The sequence below is a fragment of the Equus quagga genome, chromosome 17 (genome assembly GCF_021613505.1).
Source record: "Equus quagga isolate Etosha38 chromosome 17, UCLA_HA_Equagga_1.0, whole genome shotgun sequence".
Classification (NCBI taxonomy): domain Eukaryota; kingdom Metazoa; phylum Chordata; class Mammalia; order Perissodactyla; family Equidae; genus Equus; species Equus quagga.
In genome coordinates, this window is record NC_060283.1 from 36,697,782 (window position 1) to 36,717,784 (window position 20,003).

The following is a 20,003-nucleotide window of genomic DNA, read 5'->3' on the forward strand; positions in this document are numbered from 1 at the left end:
GCATCTTTGCTTTATCAGTCTGGCCTCAAGTAACAGTATACTACTTCACATATAATATAAAAATTATATGATGGTATACTTCCATTCTCTCCTCCTGGCATTTGTGCTGTTGGTATCACACATGTTACTTCCGCATATAAGTCCCATAATACATTGATATTATTTTTGTTCAAACAGTCAATTATCTTTTAAATATATTGACATAAGAAGAAAAAAAGTTTTTATGTTTATCCATGTAGGTCCCATTTCCAGTTCCCTTCATTCCTTTGTAAAGATAAAGATTCCATCTGGCATCATCTTCTTTCTGCTCGAAGGCCTTTCTGTAACATTTCGTATAGTGAAGGTCTGCTGGTGATGAATTCTTTCAGTGTTTGCATGTTGGAAAAAGTCTTTATTTCCTCTGAGTGTTTGAAAGCTATTTTTACTGGGTAGAGAATTCTGGGTTGACAGGGTTTTTTTTCTTTGCTTTAGACACATGGCTCCACTATCTCTAACTTGCATTTTTTATAAGAAATCTTCTATCCTCTTTATCTCTGTCCTTTTGTACATAATGTCCTTTTTTCTGGCTTTAAGATTTTCTTCTTATCACTGGTGTTAAGCAATTTGATAACAATGTGCTTTGATGTAGTTTTCTTCATTTTTCTTGTCTTTGAGATTCATTGAGTTTCTTGTATCTGTGGGCTTATACTTTTCATCAAATTTGGAAAATTGCTGGAAATTATTTCTTCATATTTTTTTCTGTACAATCCTCTCCTCTCCTTCAGGGACTCCAATTGCATGTATGTTACACCACTTGAAGTTGTTCCCACAGTTCAGTGATGTGCTGTTAGATTTTTACATTTTTTTTCCTCTATTATTATCTTTTGTTCTGAAATATCTAATCTGCTATTAATCTCACCCAGTGTATTTTTCTTCTCAGACATGATAGTTTTCAACTTTAGAAGTCCAATCTTAGGTCTTTTTTATCTTCCATTGTCATTACTTATCATGTTCAGTCTTTCCTGTAGCTTCTCAAGCATATGGAATACAGTTATAATAACTATTTTAATATCCTGGTTTACTAATGCTATCATCTGAGTCAGTTTTAACTGATTGGGTTTTTTTCTTTTCATTTATTTCATTGGCTGCTGGACATTTTTGCGTATTCCTATCAATATTCTTTTTTTTTTTTTTAAGGATTGGCCCCTGGGCTAACAACTGTTGCCAATCTTTTTTTGTTTTTCCTGCTTTATCTCCCCAAACCCCCCCGTACACAGTTGTATATCTTAGTTGTAGGTCCTTCTAGTTGTGGGATGTGGGACGCTGCCTCAACATGTCCTGACGTGCGGTGCTATGCCTGCGCCCAGGATCCGAACCCTGGGCCACTGCAGCAGAGCGCACAAACTTAACCACTCGGCCACAGAGCTGGCCCCCCATCAATATTCTTGATCTCTGCTCTGGGATGTAAAGTTATCTGGGAATAGTTTGATCCTTTCAGGTCTTGCTTTTAAGCTTTGTTAGGCAAAAACAGAGCAGGATTTAGTCTAAGGTTAATTTTCCCCACTACTGAGACAACACCCTTCTTAGTTACTCTAATCCATGCCCCATTATTTATGAAGTTTTACACCCTGGTTGTTGAGAACAGGCACTCTTCCTGAACCCATGCACACTATGGGCACAAGTCCATCTAATCCTTTCAAATGGCTATTTCCCCAGTCCTAGCAGTTTCCTCACACACATACACCCATCAGTACTCAACTGAATACTCAAGGGGACCCTCTGCAGAGTTCTTTCTCTCTGAAGATCCCCGCTCCAGTACTCTGCCCCACAGACTCTAGCCACCTTGGCTTCCCTTCTCCCATCTCCATCTCCTCAACTCTAAGAGCCCACAGGGCTCTGCCTGGGTCCCCTTCACTGTGCCCCAATCTGGGAGCCCAGAGGCCTCATGAGAGGTCAAGAAATTCAGCGTTTGGGAAGTGAGTTCAAACCTTGTGACCCATTTCGTCAACTGCAGGCATCCTCCACTTTCTACGGGAAGGTTCTTTCCAATCATTCAACATGAGATTAATTTCTACCTCATTTTAACTTCCAATTTCTGTTCTTGACTCATCTGGTAGAGGATTTGCTGGTGTACAAAGTTGGCATCTGATGACAAAATTATAGAAATTCTGTCTGTTTTTGCAAAGCACAGCTCCAAGGTCAACCAATAATGATTCCATTCCTGCAAGTTATTGAACTGTACAAGGTGCTGGGCTGTGCTACATTAGACATGGTCTCTGCTCTCAAGATGCTTGCAGTTGTAGGAGAGAGGAAGGTAATGATATGTGCTAGGACTGGGACAGAAATGTGTAGAATATACTATGTGCATGGAAAAATTGGGGGTGTGGGTAGATGGATTTCTACTGGAAAACTTCTAGGACAAAAAGATATATCAGCTTTATTAAGGATATAACCAAACAAATCAATTGCAAAAGTCTTTCTATATACCGGGGGGGGGGGGGGGGGGGAGGGGGGGAAGCAGGCAAAATTGTTAATCAGTTGTACATTGATTGCACTCAATTTTGATCATATTTCTATACCATACAATTTTATATGCTACAGTATTGTTTTACCACATTTCAGGCCTAGAGTAACCCCAATGCCAACATTTACTAGCTATGCAACCTTTGGCAAGTTATTTAATTTCTTTGTGTCTCAGCATTCTCATCTGTCAAATGGGGTAATACCTGAGTCTATTACATAAGACGGTTATGAGAATTAAACGAGTTAACATGGGTAAAATGTTTAGAAGAGCACCTGGCATATAGTAAGAATTACACAGGTGCTGACTGCAATGGCTGGGTCCTCTGGTATAATCAATTTGTTTATTTTATGGAAATTGAAACAGTGTTTCACTATTTTAAATCAATATGGGGATTTGTTGTTGTTTCTTTCCTTTATTTCCATATCTGTTGGTCACCTATGTCTTATTTGCTGTGATATCCTTAGTCAAGAATATAACTTTCAATTATAACTCCCATTTCTGTGGAAAATATGACCCATTTGATGATATTTCTTGTCTAGGAACAGACCATGCCTCCCACCCCTGAAAAAAGCATGTCTATATTTACTTTTCTCTTGTTCAAAATTAAGTTCTCTAAATGCAACATGGTATCCTGGATTGGATCTTGGACCAGTACATGGACATTAGTAGGAAAATTGGTGAAATCCAAAGAAAGTTTGCAGTTCAGTTAATAGTATTTTACCCACATTAATTTCTTAATTTTGACAAATGTACAATAATAACATAAGATGTGAACTTTAGAGGAAGCTGGGTAGAGGGTATTTGGGGACTCTCCATGCTATCTTTGTAACTCTTCTGTAAATCTAAAATAATTTTAAAATAGAAAGAGTTTTAAAAACCAAGTTTGCTTCACACCTTGGGCTCCCACTCCCCACTTACAGTATAAGAAAATATTGCTTTTTACTAAGAAATGAGAATGCAACACTTAGAGCACAAAATATTTTGAGTCCTGACAATAGCCCTTAAGACAAGCCAACAAGTTTATATTTGCATTTCATAGGGAACTGAGGTATGTGCAGCCCATTCGAGCTATTCAGCTTATGTGCTGTGCAATAGAAACTAATTTCCTGGCTTCTGTTGATAATTCAGAAATCATACAGATCCAGGACATTGTTTAATAAGGGCTTTTAAAATGTCTTTGTATTAAAGTGGGGCCTTTAAAAATCTCTTTTCCTTTGTCTTCTTCTTCCTCCTCCTCTTTCTTCTTTTTCTTCTCATTTTCTCTTCTGTCTCTATGTGTCGCTCTGTGTGAATCTTTCTTCCTGGCTATTTCATTTGACAGCCCGGACTCATTTAAATCCTGGTGTTTGGGGAAAAGTTTAAGATAAGTGATGAATACCACCAGAAGTTCAGGCAGAACTATGCAACAGCTGACTTCGGATCCCTTCGATATCGATGATTATAATGGAAAATGCTGGCAGATTCCATTGAACACCTCTATAATAACACAGCCAACTACCTTGAAGGATAAAAAATGAATAGATGTCAGAAAGGGCTTGAGGTTTTGACCATGCTTTTCAGCTCTAAAGAGTCCCCCTAAAGTTAGACTCCGAGGAGGTCTGGCTTCGGGTAGTATAAACATTATCACTTTGACAAGAAAGAGCTAGTTTCTCCAGAATCTTTTTATACATAGTAGATTTTAGGTCATCCTTAATTTTTTTACCTTATAGTAGAGAGGGGGTCGTTGACCTACATACAGAGCCGTTTCATTTTCTGACTCTTGATGACAATGGTCTCCATACCTAGGGACCCAGATCTGCTCCGTCCCCTTTTAGTCAGCAATTCACCATGGGTACAGGACTTTAAAACCTTTGAGTCTCTGAGCACCTGGGATTAAAAAAAAAGAAAATTATCTGTGCTTCCTTCCAACCGGCAAGCTTCAGAATTCAGAATTCAACACACAAAAAGGCACATCAGAGCTTTAATCTAGGAGCCTTTTGAAGAGATTTTCCCAAAAAGAAAAGTTCCAGTAAAGTTACTCTCTTCACGTCCGTTCGTAGCCTGCATGCCAGCCTCGCCCTGTTTATTATCAGACTCCTCTCCTTGACCTTTTTTTTAAATTCTGAGATAATTAAAAAGAGAGAACAATTAGTAGAATCCTGATTCTTTTTCTCATCTAAAGCTGTCTTGATTTAAACAAAAGTGAAAAGGACTTGCTTCCTGCATGAAGATATTAGTCAAAAGCGTGCAAGTTTTCTTTTTTCATCCCAGTTGTGTCAATTCGACTAAATAAAAAATAATTCATAAGCCAGAGTGGGACCTATGAAAGCAGCTAATTATCTTAGGTGGAAAAAGTCATTGAAGAAAATCACCGGGCAATTCTTTTCTAGTTCAGACCCAGCAGGTTGAAATCTGGGCAGAAAGAAATGAAATAGGACTCTTCTTAAGGCAAGAAAGGCACTCTCTGATGAGGATTCGAGCAGGGATAAATGTTCAGAGTCCTCACACCAACCCCAAAAGTCTCCACCTGATGAGGGGCCAGGCTCCCGGACATTGATACACAATCTGGGAAACAACCTACTCTTTCCACATCCCAGATAAGTGATGGATTCATTGTTCAAGTCGACGGGGGAGAACGTGGCCTGGTTCAACAGGAGTTCAAGGCATCACAAGGACTGTTGAAGAACAAGGGGTTGGAGAGGGGTGCCCCCACTGGATGAGTTGATATTTGTAGAAGAATGTCTTGCGTTCCTGAGCACTTGCAAGTATCTTACTTGCTACCATCCTCCCAGCAGGCTTGCCAGGCATTGTTATCCCCAGTCCCCAAATTAGAAAACTGAGGCTCACCGATGGCCAATGTTTTGCCATTAAGGTGGCTCACCTGATGGAAATTGTCAGAGCCAGGCTCAAAAGCCAAGTGTAGTAAGAGAGATTGATGCTGAAAGATTGCCTCTCCCTTCTTAACCTAATTTTTTTTTTAACTCTCAATAGTCAGGAAGTAGCTCTATTCATCTCTAACCACCACTTTCAAACATGTTCTATTACAGGTTTATCCCCCTTCCCCGCCCGGTGATGGCATCTCTGGTCACTTGGCAAGTCCCGTTTGAATACTTAAGACTCACTTTGAGGAAATAAAAGAGGTAATTCAAGCCAAATTAAACCTTTACCCTCTGGCAAAAGCCTTGATCAGACACTTCACGAAAGATGTACAAATGGTAAGCAAATGAAAGGGTGCTCAACATCATTAGTCATCAGGGAAATGCAAATTAAAACCCCAAGAAAACATTCACCGTTTCACACCCCTTAGAACGGCTCACATGAAAAAAGCTAACACCACCAAATGTTGGCAAGAATGTGGAGCAACTGGAGCTCTCATACATTGTTTTGGGGCCTGTATAACGCTATAATCACTTTGGAAAACTATTCAGCAGTTTCTTTTAAAGTTAGATATACACCTACCAGCAATTCCACTCGGAATTGAGAACATATGTCCGCAAGAAGGCATGTAAAAAAATGTTCATAGCAGCTTTATTTGCAATAGCCAAAAAAGTGAAAACACTCACGTCCATCAATATCAACAGGAGAATGAATTTTAAAATTGTGGTATATCCATACAATGAAATATGACTCAGAAATAAAAAAAAAAAAAAGAATGAGTTACTTGTGCTTGCAACAATATGGATGAACGTCAAAGACATTATGTTAAACAAAAGAAGCCAGACACAAAAACGTAGAAAGTTCTAGAAAAGACAAAACTAAACCGTGGTGAGAGAAATCAGAATGGCGGTTGACTGGGGGATGGTGACTGACTGGTAGCAAACGCAAGGGAGCTTCTTGGAGAGATGGAAATTTTCTCCATCTTGATGGGATGTTGGTTATACAGGTGTATTCTTTTGTCGAAATGTATTCAACTGTACTCTTTAAGACCTGTGTGTTTCTCTGTGTAAATTTTACCTCAATTTAAAAATAAATACATAAAACTTTTCTCTCATCCAAGTTAAAGCTCCCCCACCTTACCCCGACCCCTGCCCAAGGATGTACAGTCTTCTCTTTCACTTTTCTTCCTTCTTCCTCCTCTGACTCTGATGCTTCTGGGTCTTCCTCTCCTCCAGAGTATTGGGACCAGGACAGGAGAGAAGGGAGAGGAAGGAACACTAGTGAAGCTTCCAGAAGGTCAGATCTACTTCACGGGCAAGTGGGGCAAACAGTGGAGCTGACTTCTCAAAGCTCGCTCCCTAAATCGTTTCTCAGTTCACCAAAAGGTAGGGCTCCTTTTGCAATCTGGGGAGGGGAGAATTTGCCCAAAAATATCGTCACCAGTCACAACCATCCAACACTTCCGAAGAAAATAAAATGGCAGCCATTGCTCCAGGGAAACCATAAGGATAGAAATGGCCAGCCAGTTTCTCTCTCAACCTTCCCTCTACCCTTAAGGATTTGTCCATTCACCTCAGCCATTTCCATCGTAAATGTTTATGCTTGATAGTCACACAGCTTAGCATTCTGGCAGAAAGGGAGAGAGAAGAAAATACAGAACAGAAAGGGGTAGGTGGCAGGTCCCCAAAGGAGAGGCTCAGCAGAAGGTCCAGGGAAATAAAGTGGAACTGCTCCCCCATCAAAGTCTTGGGGCGGCGATGTCCCCGTCCTTCATTCAAAGCCACCTGGGGAATCAATCCACAGAAGAGAACCTCCTGCAATGGCCTCAGTTAGAAAACACGGCTGTATTTTCCTCCCAAGTCTCTCCCCATGTCCCCTGCCCCCCTCAAAGGCTGGCACTTGCCTGGCATCCAGACCCAGCCTTGGGGCTCCAGCCACCCCGCCATGGGGAGAGATCTCCAGCCCGTCTGCCTCCATGTCAACTCCGCAGAGGAAAAGTAGCAGTAATGATGATTCAACAAGACTGGTTCATCACACCCATTACTCTCACTGAGCACACTGTCTAGCATGAAACCCCTTCTGTCTGTCAGAAGGGATTCAAGCAGCGGTCATGTGAGCAGAACAGTCAAGGGCAGCCAGGATTGGCCAAGGACTCCAGCGACTTCCGGCGATAGAAGCTGCTGCTCAGGAGACAGATGCTGAACATAGCTAACAAAGTGCTCATAAGTGCTGTCTGTTTCCCCATGAAAAAAAATTAAGTGATTTTGTTGAATCTTGAGTTTTGCCTTATTGGTAATAGTTCTTTGTTGTCGTTGTTACATTGCTCTTTGAGTACCATCTTCTGCTGGTTGTTGAGTCATCCTATTATCCAGTGGTAGCTGGGGCTCACATCCCAAGCAGGATGTGCTGGCTGTGGTGTCACCGTCATCTCCAAGGTCTCCACCATTGAGATCACTGCTCAAACCTCAAAAACTGGATTCTTGCTGAAAACTAGGGAGAATAAAATCTACTGTGCAAAGTTGCCAGAGAACTGGCTGAGAAGCAGGCTACTGTTGCCGGCCCCACAGCATAAAGTCCACGGGGCAGGGGACCTTCCCCACCTCGTCCTTCCTTCACTGTCCTGTCAGCAGGTCTGTCCAGAAATTCTTGTGGATGCTCAGAGAAGAAGCACTTCTCCCTGCCTTGAAAGGCTATTGTTCTCTCGGATGGAGGATGTTCTCTACTTATTGAATGAACGAATGAATGAATGAATGAAAAACTTAGAGATAACTTACGGAAAGTGCCTAGTACCACGCCTGGCTCATAGAAAGTGTGTAACAAATAATCCCAGTGAAAGGAAACAGCAGGCTGGGTGGCGTGATGGAGAACTCTGATGCCAAACACAGCAGTCCTGGCTGGATGGCCTTATGCAAGTCACTGGTCTTCTTTTAAGCCTCAATTCTTCCATCTATAAATTCTACCTGCCATGGAGATTTGTTGCAAGAACTAAAGATAACATGTTTTTAAATATAAATAAAAAGACCAAGTACTTTTGGGAATGCACTGACCTCCCAGCTCAGAACCAGCGGCTGTAAAATTCCACCTTTGAGGGCTTTGTGTAAATAAGGAAGACGGATGAAGGAGAGCCTTGAGCAGGCCCTGTCTCCCGGGGGCAGGAAGGCCCAGCAGGCGGTGTGAAAGGATACGGGAACTGGTGAACGGTGGGAAAGCCCAGGCTGAGGCATTCCTGCGGATCTTCTGCGCCTAGGGGGTGACTGGGAAAAGCCAGTGCTTAGGGAAGATGCTGGAGGGTGGATGGGAGCGAGGTGCAGAACGCGGGTTCAGAGTCCTACTTCCTCCTTTAGAAATAAGTTCCAATGACATTAATTCAACAGCCCTTGATGGGCTCATCGCTGTTAACTCCTGCCTTTCGGCTGGAGCTACTTTTTCTGTGTACTGTCAACCTCGGGCCCTGTAACATGCTGTCACCACAGTCATTATCAAAGATGGGAATGAGGGATCAGGGGGTTAGTGTCTGCCCAAGCTACTTCATCCAAAAGGCTGTTCAGACAACACAATGTCTCCTTAATCCCTGTAAGATAGAGACAAATCGTCCTGACATCCTCAGATGGCAGTCTACCCTTGGTCCCTGACAGTGACGGCTCTACGCTGCCCCCAGGCCTTCCTGACTTTGGCCTGTCTATCAGGAGAGCAGGAAACCTGCTCGCAAAATCTCCCCTTGGAGGAAGGGCTCAGCCAAAGCTGGGTTATCCGCACAGTCCTGCAAAGGTTTGGTGGTGCTCTCCCCGCCAGGCCATCTTTTGTTTGACTGGGGACAGTGACACATCCAAGGTCAGATCTTGGAGGTCCCCAAGACTGATATCTCTTCTCTGCTTATCACTGAATACCTCCCACCCACTCCAGCCCTCTCCTCTAGACTCACCTTCTCATAGGCACTGCCATACATACTTTCCAAAATTGCTGTTCATGCTTGGACAGATCAATGGAAAATTCCAGAGCATTCTGGAAACCTGGAAAGCTAAGCTGACATTCTTAGAATCCATGAGCTCTTGCTGCGGCTAGTGGGGGATGGTTTTGTTATTAATAACCTCTGTTGTTGCTCCTCTTTCAAACTGTAACTCTGATTCATTATGGAAATTTGGAAAATACAGGCAGCCAAAAAGGAAATGAAGGCACCCATCACCCCAACATCTGGAGGTAAACACACATTGGCCTATATATTTCTAGGCTTTCTTTCTATGCATATCCATACGTGCCTTTTTAAAAAATGGGAATGTTCCGTGCTGTTTTGTAACCTGAGCTTTTCACAGAACCATTACAAAAAGCTTTCCATGTCATTACACAGGCTCCCACACCTTCATTTTTAATGACTGCCCAGTGTGGACCAGCAGAGCTGTGCCCCAGTCCATTTGTTGTGTTGTTTTTTCTCATGCCTGTGGTCTGCAACTTACATCATTACCTGCTCTAAGAAAGTGCCAAGGTTTAGCCAATTAGAAGCTCCTCATTAAAAAGGAAAGGGCCTCTGCAGCCCTCCAGAGGGTGGGCCAGTGTCCTCATTCTTCTGAAAAGTATCCTTGTCGTAAATAGCAAACTGGCCATCAGCCAGTTAGATTGTGGACGTGGAAAAGAGGCCCAATTTTATTTCCCGGTGGACTTCTTTGGAGAGGCTGGGCTGCTTTCAGAAAAACTAAATAGAAGAAAATCTTTGGTAATTGTTTGCAAGTATGCACAGGCTCAGTGGCAAAATGAGACGGAACCCTTGATTCTAACCTCCTGCTGCACTGTTCGAAATTCCTCCCAGAGAGGCGTGGAGGAAGCGAATCTGAAGCACTCTGATTGTAAAATTTGCATCCTCTCATAGCTGGTTATTGTCCCAAAGGACATTTCACATCAAATTGTACTTGTTTGCAAAGATCCTTCACCCAAGACAGACCCCTTCTCAAGATCCTGCTGATGTGGAGGCTGGAGAAACAGAGAGAGAGAACGAAAAGCACTGAGAATCCCTGGGTAGAAATAGAAACAGATTTCAAAGCAGCTTCTTCCAGCCTGGAAACCCTCAATGGGGGATTCCGTTCAGAGCCCCAGTTATGGAAATAACAGGAAAAACAGCATCGACATGAAGGAAAGCTGAAAGATGTTCATTAACAAAATGAGTTTGTTCAACGTGCTTTTAGGGAATACCCATCGTGGGCTAGTCTTGCAATAGGCACCGAGAAACAGAGAGATATAAAACCCCTATCTCTACATTCAAGGAGCCAGCAGTCTAAGAGAGGAGTCAAGCATGCCAACGAACACTGGAAACATGGTATGATAAATGCTGTGCGAGGCACAGATGCATGAGGTATACACACACAAAGCTGTGACCCTCTGCTGGTGGCACTGGGAAGGCATTGAGAGGAAGAGGAAGGAAAGATAGGAATGTATCCCCCATCATACAAGTCAGGGCATCCCAGGAAGGAACGGCAGGCACAAAGCCATGGGGTCGTGAGATGGCAGGGTGCATTCTGAGAACCACACCTGGTCAGGGAGGATTAGACACAGGACAGAGCATCCAGAACTGAAACTGCTGAGCGCCCCAGGAGCTGGACCACGCAGCATCCTGTGTCCTGGGGAAAGGAGCGGGCGGGAGGAGCCGTTGGGTTTACAGCAGACACAGATCCTCTGACTCACAGCAGAAAGGCTCTTTCTGGGTAGCATGGAGCTTGTCAGATTGGCGAAGGGGACAAATTAGGAGACTGTCAGGCAAGAAATGATTTGGGCCTCAACAGAGGACAGTGACAGTGGGGACGGAAGGAAGAAGCAGTTCAAGTGATTATTAAAGAGATGGAGTCAACAGGGCTGAGTGACCACTTGAGATGGGGCGGGGTGGGGGGAGAGGAGGACATGGAAAGGGCAAAGAGCAAGTAATTTTCAGAGCAAGACCCCCAAGGAAGCAGAAGAGGACCACATCTGGGGCCAGATGCTCAAGAGGGATTCCCTTCCTGAGACACATGGAGGAAGGAGAGAACAGCTGTCGCAGAAAGAGATTCTAATAGGTGTTGGAGCAGATTCACTGGCAGAAGGCAGAAAGGCTGGCAGTTCCTGGAGAGCCCGCGCTCTTCGAATGAAGTAAGAGTAGACTGCTGAGAGGGAGGAGGAGAGCAGAAATAAGGGAGGGAGCTTGAGGACAGCGATCGACATTTGAAGAAGCTACTAAAGGGCAAGGAATGAGGAGCCGGCCCGCAACAGTGGAAAGTGTGAACTGAGGTCCCTGAGGCCCAGCTGAGATGGGAGACCGATCTCCATGAATGGTTTCCTCCGGCCAGCTCAGTGCCAAGTGGGGAAGAGAGGGTGGATGATGAATGGGTTCCAGATCGAAGATCTGGCCATCTGATGAAGGGGATGGCCATGCCCCCTCAACTCAAGGGAACTGAGGGTGCTGAGAAGAGAGTGACCGGAGTGCTGCCCAGGGAAGGAAGTGAAGCCAGGAAGCCCGAGAGAGGTTAAGGGCCAAAGTCTGAATAGATCAGAGATGAGTAGGGTACCAACAGGCAAGGGTGAGCTGCAGGGACCAGAGGCTGTGGTCCGAAGTTGGCATTTTGGAACATCAGACTCCAAAGGTGGAGCATGGATGGCAGCGTCCAGGAGGTGACCTGGGAGTGAGTGGCTGAAGTGAGGCTGGTGTTTGGGTAGTGCCCACAAAGGACAAGGGCCGGCAGAATGAAGCAGGGTCTGTGTGACTGTCTGCTCGCTTTCAGGCTGGGGCAGCCTGAGTTTCCCACCAGTATCCAAGACCCAAGGTCCAGCGTGGGCCTGCCTGCTCGGCAGCCTGCCATCTGTGCTTAGGTCAAGGTGTCTGGAGTTCTCCCAGGTGCGGACGTGGCTCTGAGGAAGCTGCTCTCCTGGGAGACGCTTTGGTGCCTGGCGGAGAGGACAGTCTTGGGCCTCCAGTTGGTGGACCTGGAGGCTGCAGAAGACCACAGTGGAGACCACAGTGTCCCGGGGGAGGGAGCCTGGAACCCCTAGGAGACCACTGGCGAATCTGGATACAGCTAAAATCCACAGCCTGCTCAAGGAGAGTTGTTTTCCACACACGCTTCCAGCCCTGTCTCAGGGCCCCCCAGTGCTCATCTGTGTCAGTGCCTTGCCAGATGGCTAGATTCCCTCCACCGGACCAAGACAAGCCTTGCCTCACACCATCAGCAGAGCTGAGCTGTTTACAGAAGAGGTACACGCCGACTGAGAAAGAGCCTGACGGTCTAAGGGGCCCTCAACCCCCACCTGTGACAAAAAGCCCAGGTCGCTAGTGCTTGGAGCGCTGGCATCTGAACCACATTACCTTCCAAAGTAGCTCCAAGCAGTTACAAATTACTCGTAAGTTTTAATTCTGCTCGTGGATTCTTAGGACATGTTCCTAGCTATTTCCACCATTTAGTAACTGGTGGGCCTTGAATCCCCAGTGTTCACCATAATCTCATTTTTTTTATTGAGGTCGCATTGGTTTATAACATCATATAGATTTCAGGCGTACATTATTATAGTCAACTTCTGTATACACTATATGGTGTTCACCAAAAGTCTAGTTTCTATCCACCACCACACAAATGTCCCCCTTTACCCTTTTGCCCATCCCCCCTCCTCTGGTAACCACCAATCTGTTGTCTGTATCTACGTGTTTTTTTGTTGTTGTCGTTTTTTAATCTTCCACATATGAGTGAAATCATACAGCGTCTTTCTCCGTCTGACTTACTTTGCTTAGCATAATACCCTCAAGGTCCATCCATGTTGTTGCAAATGGCACAATTTTCCCTTTTTTTGGCTGAATAGTATTCCATTGTGTGCATGTACCACATCTTTACCCATTCATCCATTGATGGGCACTTAGGTTGTCACCATGTCTCGCCTATTGTAAATAACGCTGCAGTCTACACAGGGCTGCAGATAGCTTTTTGAATTAGTGTTTTCCTGTTCTTTGGATAAATACCCAGAAGTGGAACAGCTAGATGGTGTGGTAGTTCGATTCTTAATTTTTCGAGGCATCTCCATAGCGTTTCCAATAGTTTACAACCATAGTGGTTGCACCAATTTGCATTCCCATCAGCAGTGTACAAGGGTTCCCTTTTCTCCACATCTTCTCCAACGCTTGTTATACCTTGTGTTTTTAATAATAGTCATTTCAGCTCAGTTTGAACTCCTGGAACCTAGACACTGGAGATCTGAACTTACCTTCTTTCTCTCTGGCCACCTTTGCTATTTTGGGGAACCACCTCGCCCGGTGGAGTGTCTGGAGCGGCTAAACGCAGCCAGGGCATGGGAGATGGGGGGTGGCTGGTTGCGGGGTGTTGGGCGGTCGCCTCCTGCGCCCCCTCCGTGACCGCCTTGGCCTCTCCGCAGGTGCGCGCAGGCGCTGCTGGAGCACGGCGCCTCGGTGCAGCGCGCAGGAGGCTCGGGCGGGGACACGCCGCTGCACGTGGCAGCGCAGCACGGCCTGGACGAGCACGCGCGCCTCTACCTGGGCCGCGGGGCGCCCGTGGACGCGAGGAACGGCCGCGGCGAGACGGCGCTGGGCGCGGCGTGTGGGGCGGCCCGGCGGCCCGATGAGCACGCGCGCTGCCTGCGCCTGTGCGCGCTGCTGCTCCGCCGGGGCGCGGCGGTGGACGCGCGCGACGAGGACGAGCGCAGCCCGCTGCACCAGGCCTGCGGCCGCGCGCGCCCCGACCTGGCGAGCCTCCTGCTGCGGCACGGCGCCGACGCGGGCGCTCTCGACTACGGCGGCGCCTCCCCGCTGGCGCGCGCCCTGCAGACGGCCGCCTGCGCGCCCCGGGCCGCGGCGCCGCGCACCGTGCAGGCGCTGCTGAACTACGGCTCCCCCACCGTGTGGCCCGACGCCTTCCCGAAGGTAAGAGGTGGCCCGGCGTCAAACTTGGAGCTGCAGCTGGGAGGCATGCAATGCTTCCCAAACTTCCAGGGCCCCAGGAACCCCCTGGGGCTTGTCACTAGGCAGTTTCTGATTCCACGAGTCTGGGGGCGGCGGGGGGGAGGGGGGGGCGGGGGCTAGTCTGAGTTCTAACAAGCCCCCCGATGAGGCCCAGGCTGCTGATCTTGGGACCACACTTTGAGGATCAAGGGCCTGGAAGCCTCCAGCTAGAGTCACAAGAAAATTAAGAGGTTGGGGTGTCCAGAAGGGTACCTGAGTGTATCCTTTTACGTAGGGACCCCAAGCCTTTATTTTGATGATGCTGTCATGACTGAGAATGTTTTGGCAGCTCATCTTTGGGTGTAATTCTCAGAATAATGATAATCAGTCTCTTATGGCATCTGGCATTCGATCGGGAATGAAATACCCAAACTGAGCACTCACCGATTAATAGGATTAAGGAGAACGCTTTACAGGGTTGCACGTTTCTCTCATTCGGTCCCCACCACGCTCCTATGAATGTGCCAGGCACATGAGTTCTCCTACCTGAGTTTCAGCCCCAGGAGAAGTGCCTTGTGGGGTCAGGGCTGTGTTGGGACCTCAGCCTCCCTCTGCAGACGTCACCCTGAGCAGCTCGTCACTTTTTCCACGTGGCGGATCCATCCTGAAATAATAAAGGTGAAGGATAAAGATTTCTCATCAGAGAAAAGACTTTTCAGGAAAATGTTTCCAAAAGAAAAGTTCCCAAAATATTGGTTGGGATAAGAGATTGTCATGCCCGGTGTCCCCCCCATCCCCCCAACCAAAAGACTTCATTCCATTCAGTGTAAAATTGGGTGTGCTTAATTCAAAAAGTATCCTCGTCACCTAGACTCACCAGTCACATGCGAGAGACATATTTTGGCCTGATAAGTTTTGAACAAATAGCTGAAAGGCTGTCATCCAAGGTGGACAGTATTCTAGACGGTCTGAAATGGATTCACACATTTCTCTCAAAGGCTAACTTAGCACGATAGACGCTGCAGAGTAAAGTTTGTGTCTATAAAAACATAGTTGAAGAGTGGGACATCCACCCATTCAGCTCCCTGAGTGTTTCCTCACCTGGCAACATTATGGCAAGTTTCTTCCGCTAACTGTCAAGCCACGTCTGAGTAATTCTCTTGTGGCGCTCTACCAAGACAGTGATTTCAATACAGTGGGCTCTTGGAAGGGAAGAAACGCCAGCGTTTTTATATTTGGTAACGCTTTTTATATTCATCATTTACATTTTAGTGTTTCCCAGTATCAGCAGGCTTAGTTCCTCCAGCGGGAACAAGGCCCACCCACTGCACCTCCAGTTCACACCGTGTTTGCATTAAACCAGGATGCACACTTCAGCTCTCATCGTGTGAACCTGCATAAAGAAGGAATAAAGAAACAAGGCTTTACGTGATGGGCCACAGTGAAAAGTATCTGGGGCAAATTCTTTTAAAGGAAAAATAGGTCAATATATTTCAATAGTGACTAGTAATAATCCTTTGGTAGCCTTGAAGTCATTCAATTTGAGTGATGTCATCTCTGCCCAGGTGTTCTAGTCCTGGGCGCAGCCCCACAGTTGTCATCCCTGGGGACAGGACTTGTAGTGCCTAAACTCTGTCTCCAGGGCTGTAGGAATTACCCTACCTTGACCTCAGATGCAGACAAGGCACAGTGCCTCCCCTCTGGGTCTCCAGGGGCCCTCTCCTGGGGTCCCCAATACTGTCAGCCACACAGGAATGGGGCTTTTGTCAGTGGGGGTGCAAGTTGGGGGTGGGTCTGGGTTTGGGGGACATTATGTTATAGCGGGGGCCAAGAGGCCATGAGAAGTCCTTAGCTCCTGGAAGTGACCATGAATCTCTCAGCGTTTCCACACCATTGTGGAAGCTATTGGCGTTTCCTTGAGAAATCTTAATACTTTGAGGCATTCACCAAAAAGCATTATTCCCTCATTGCCTCCCTTGCACATAACGCAGTGCCAGTACACTGACAAACAGTCGGTGTTTGTTGAGTGAATGAAAGGGATTCTAGCAACTCCAGGGCGCGTGACCTGCCGTTCAGTCTTTGGAAACGGGGACCCGACCTCTTTGCGCGGAGGTCCCCCACACCTCTAGGGGGCGCCCCGTGAACGAGTGCTGGTGAGATCCGCAGCCACCAGCTCCCCCGCGCTCCTGGCCAGGAGCAGGTTGCGGAGGGGAATGCGTGTCTGAGAATCCTCTCAGCGCAGGTCCAAGCGTCTGTGATGTTCTAGTCTTGTTCCTGAACAACCAGGGCAACCGGTCTGGACATCCGGCGGCAGCATCTTCCTCCAGCCAGGCCCCCTGCGAGTGCTCCACCAGGGCATGGGTCTAATCACCACGCGCGACATCAAAGGGACAGACGCGACTCGGCTCAGCAGCCCCGTGGAGCGCGCAGCAGACGCGCTGAAACGGGCCACAAAGATGCTCGGCAGGCAAGCCTCAGCGCCATGGCGAGGCGTACACAGAGGCGCCGGGGAATGTCACAGAGCACGCCGTCCGTGGGCAGCAGCCGTGCTTTAAATAGATGTAAAGAGACACCCACGGAGCTCGGAATTACTGAGGCAAAAGGTTTCACAGCGAGCTTATGACATAAATCACATTTCCCCCATGCTCAGACAAAGGCACCGTCCCCGCGGCGGGCGGACTCGAAGCATCCATTGGAGCCGTGCGCAGTGCTCTGCCGCGCGGATCAAAGCGGTGTCACGGCTTGGGAAGCAAGCATGTTGACAATGCCAGGCCTTTCTGCCCGGCTGACCGCTAGTTAACACCGGAGTCAGATATGGGGGCCGAGGGCAGGGGCAGGCTGGGGCCACGTTTGAGTTCTGGAAGTTGTCACGACAGGTGGGGCCCGGCCTGGAGGAGAGCCGGCGGGGGGACAGAGAAACACACGCGAATGTGGATCCAAACTTGTTTGGCAACTGCCGCTAGTTGACGCTGTGGCTTGGATGCTGGTCTGGAGTAACCGACTTTGCGCTCGCTTCTCTCTCCTCCCGCCCCTCGCCTGGAGGATGGATTCATGAAACTGTAGTGAAGCCCCGTGTTGTCTGTTTACAAGGCAGCACCGCTTTCGCATGCCACGTCTTTGAAGAGCACCTCTCTGGCTGGACCCCAGGACAGAAGGCCGGAGCCCCCAAGGGCCTGGGAGGCCATTAAGTCCAGCTCCTCTCTGATGGCAGGTGACCCACCAAAGTCACAGAGCTGCAAAGGAGCAGCACCAGGACAGGACCCCACGTCCCCGGACTCAGCCCCCTGCTGTCCCCTGCCTCCCCAACGGGGGTTCATCTGGGAGTCACCCTGACGCCCAGCTCAGATTGACTGGCCAGCTTTATGTGGCCCTTGATACCACCAGACCTTCTGGGAGCACCTTCCATGTGCAATCAGCTTGTGTGGCTAAGACACTCTAGCTGCTCCAACTCTGTCCCTTCTCCCGGGGACTTCTATGCCCAGGGCTCTTCTGTGCTCTGCAGGGTGAGGCCAGCAGCAACAGTGGAAATGCGCATGCCGGCAGTCACAAATAATTCAAACTCAGTCGTGCGTGAGTCAGGGAGGGGCAGGGACAACACCAGCGATGCACCATGTCCCCCAAACCACGGAGGCCGTGCTTCCCACAGGCATCCCTTAAGCCCTTATTCATTTAACAAACAATCCTAGGGACCTGCTGTGCTCGGTGTTAGTTACAGTGATGCACAGCAAAACGTGCATTTCTGGCCCTCATGGAGCTGCTGGTCACGTGAGTGAGACAGCCCTGAGTCAGACAGTGGCACGCACCCATGTGAAGCTGCCATGGCGAGAAGAGCAACAACGCCAAAGCCCTCGGCACCCTAAAGTGCCAAATAGGGGGTCTGACCTGGCTGGGGGGAGGGTCCTGAGGCTCCCCGGAACGTGTGTTGAATGAGCCCAGATCTGAAGGCTGAGAACTTAACTATGTGAAGAAGGGAGGAAAGACCATTCCAGGCAGCAGGAACAGCACAGGCAAATGTCCTGGGGCAGAAAGAGGCTGCAACACGTGCAGTGGGAAAGATGACCCAGTAGCTGGAGAGGAAACAGCAGAGGGAGCCAGCTGAGACGGGACCGCTAGGCAGGGGCCTTGTTAAGGGCTTGAGCCTCTGTCTTAAGAACAATGGGAATCCATTACATCATCTTAAGCAGAAGAGATGGCAATCAAATGAGGGTTTGGGCATGATTTCTCTGCTTGAGTGTAGAGACGTGCTGGGGTAGGGGCTGGTGGAAAACCACAGACTGCTGTGTCAATCCAAGTGAGGACTGCAGATAGCTCAAACAAGGGGAAACTGAGGTTGATGGCGAGGACAGATTCCAGAAACATCTACAAATCTCCTTCTTGTCTCACCTTCTGGACATTGACCATGCTAAAAACATGGACCTAAAGTGTTCATGTTCTCTTTTTACCCAATTACAGAATTAGGTAAAGTGACGTCACCTTACTCCAATTTCACAGGCGTTTTAGTGGGAGGATTTGGGGGTACCAGTAGTCAAAAACCAGGGCTCCCTTTCCCGGCTCCCCCGAGCGGTGTGTGCGCCCCGGCCCCAGCAGGAGGAGGGAGAAGAACCTTCAAGAGCGCCCCTGTTTCTCTTGCTCTTGTCTTATTTCTCCATCTCCATATCAAGCCAAGCGCCTGTGTGATTTTCCCCGTTAATTTTCTTTCTGCCGCCTCATTAGCCAGAGAGCGCGCGCGTGGACTCGAACGACATCTGCATGTCAGGCTAATGTGGCAGCCGCTTCTCCACAGACAGCAAGGAGGCGGCGGAGATTTTTAAACTGGGTTGGAGTAAAAATAATGAAGGCAGCCAGCTGCCTGGCAAACGTGAGGGGGCACAGAGCTGAGGGGTTGGGGAGGGCCAGGGAGCCCCGGAGAGGTGGAACAGAGGAGAGACAGGATGTGAATTCCCAGAGACAGGCAATAAGACTTTGTCACAGTCTGTAACCCAGGGAGGAGGGCCCGGAGGAGGAGGAGGAGGTGCCTCTGTTTGGCGGGGCAGCTCTTCCCCAGGGGCAGGGGGATGTCCGTGTTGCATGCAATCACTGGGAACCATTTGACATTTTGCAGAGAGAAGTGAGGGGCCAATTCCGGGGTCCAGGTTAGGCTGAGGAAGGCCTGAAGTGGCAAGAACCGCCGAGGATACCCTATAAATGTAACCAGACTCCATCTGGAGGGGTCCAGTGTGAACTGCTCATCTTTACGGTGTGGTTTCCTCCCAACACAGAAGGGGGATGGTGGGAATCAGAGACTGCCGTGCTCCGGGAAATGGCATGGTGGTGGCAACTCATGTAGGCAAGAAATTTTGACACATCAAGGGCACAGTGTGGGGTGGTGAGGGATGAGGTTTGGCCAGGCTGGGGTGGGGAGATGCACGCCCCCCTGGCTCTCACTCTGCCGCTCGGTCTCCTGTGTTCACTCTCCGACTCTCTCCTTCTCTGAAGCCCACTTAAGCCTGACTTTGTGATGGTAATGGTTGGGGAAAAAACACATTTGGGATAGGGCGGGGACCAGACGTGATCATTCTTACAATATTAATAAGATTACCAATTTAAAAAAGGCAGCCGCTCCCGTCTTTATACTAAAATATCTGTGACGACACAGACAAGAGGACAGAAGGAATGGAGGGAGGATGGGAGGGAAAGAAAGCAAAGCCACGGTGCCGACAAGAGGACCTCATGTCTGAGTCGGGAAGAACTGACATGCCTCTGCTCACT

At 48.1% G+C, this 20,003-nt stretch overlaps 1 protein-coding gene across 2 annotated transcripts in view; it reads left to right on the top strand.

Annotated features, from left to right (window-relative positions):
- The window catches only part of ASB18 (ankyrin repeat and SOCS box containing 18), a 59,936-nt gene that overhangs the window by 28,897 nt on the left and 11,036 nt on the right, over positions 1-20,003 (top strand). For both annotated transcript variants that reach the window (XM_046643017.1, XM_046643016.1), the window contains one exon: positions 13,733-14,237. In XM_046643017.1, the coding sequence (XP_046498973.1) occupies positions 13,733-14,237 (505 nt within the window). The remainder of the gene's footprint in view (positions 1-13,732; positions 14,238-20,003) is intronic.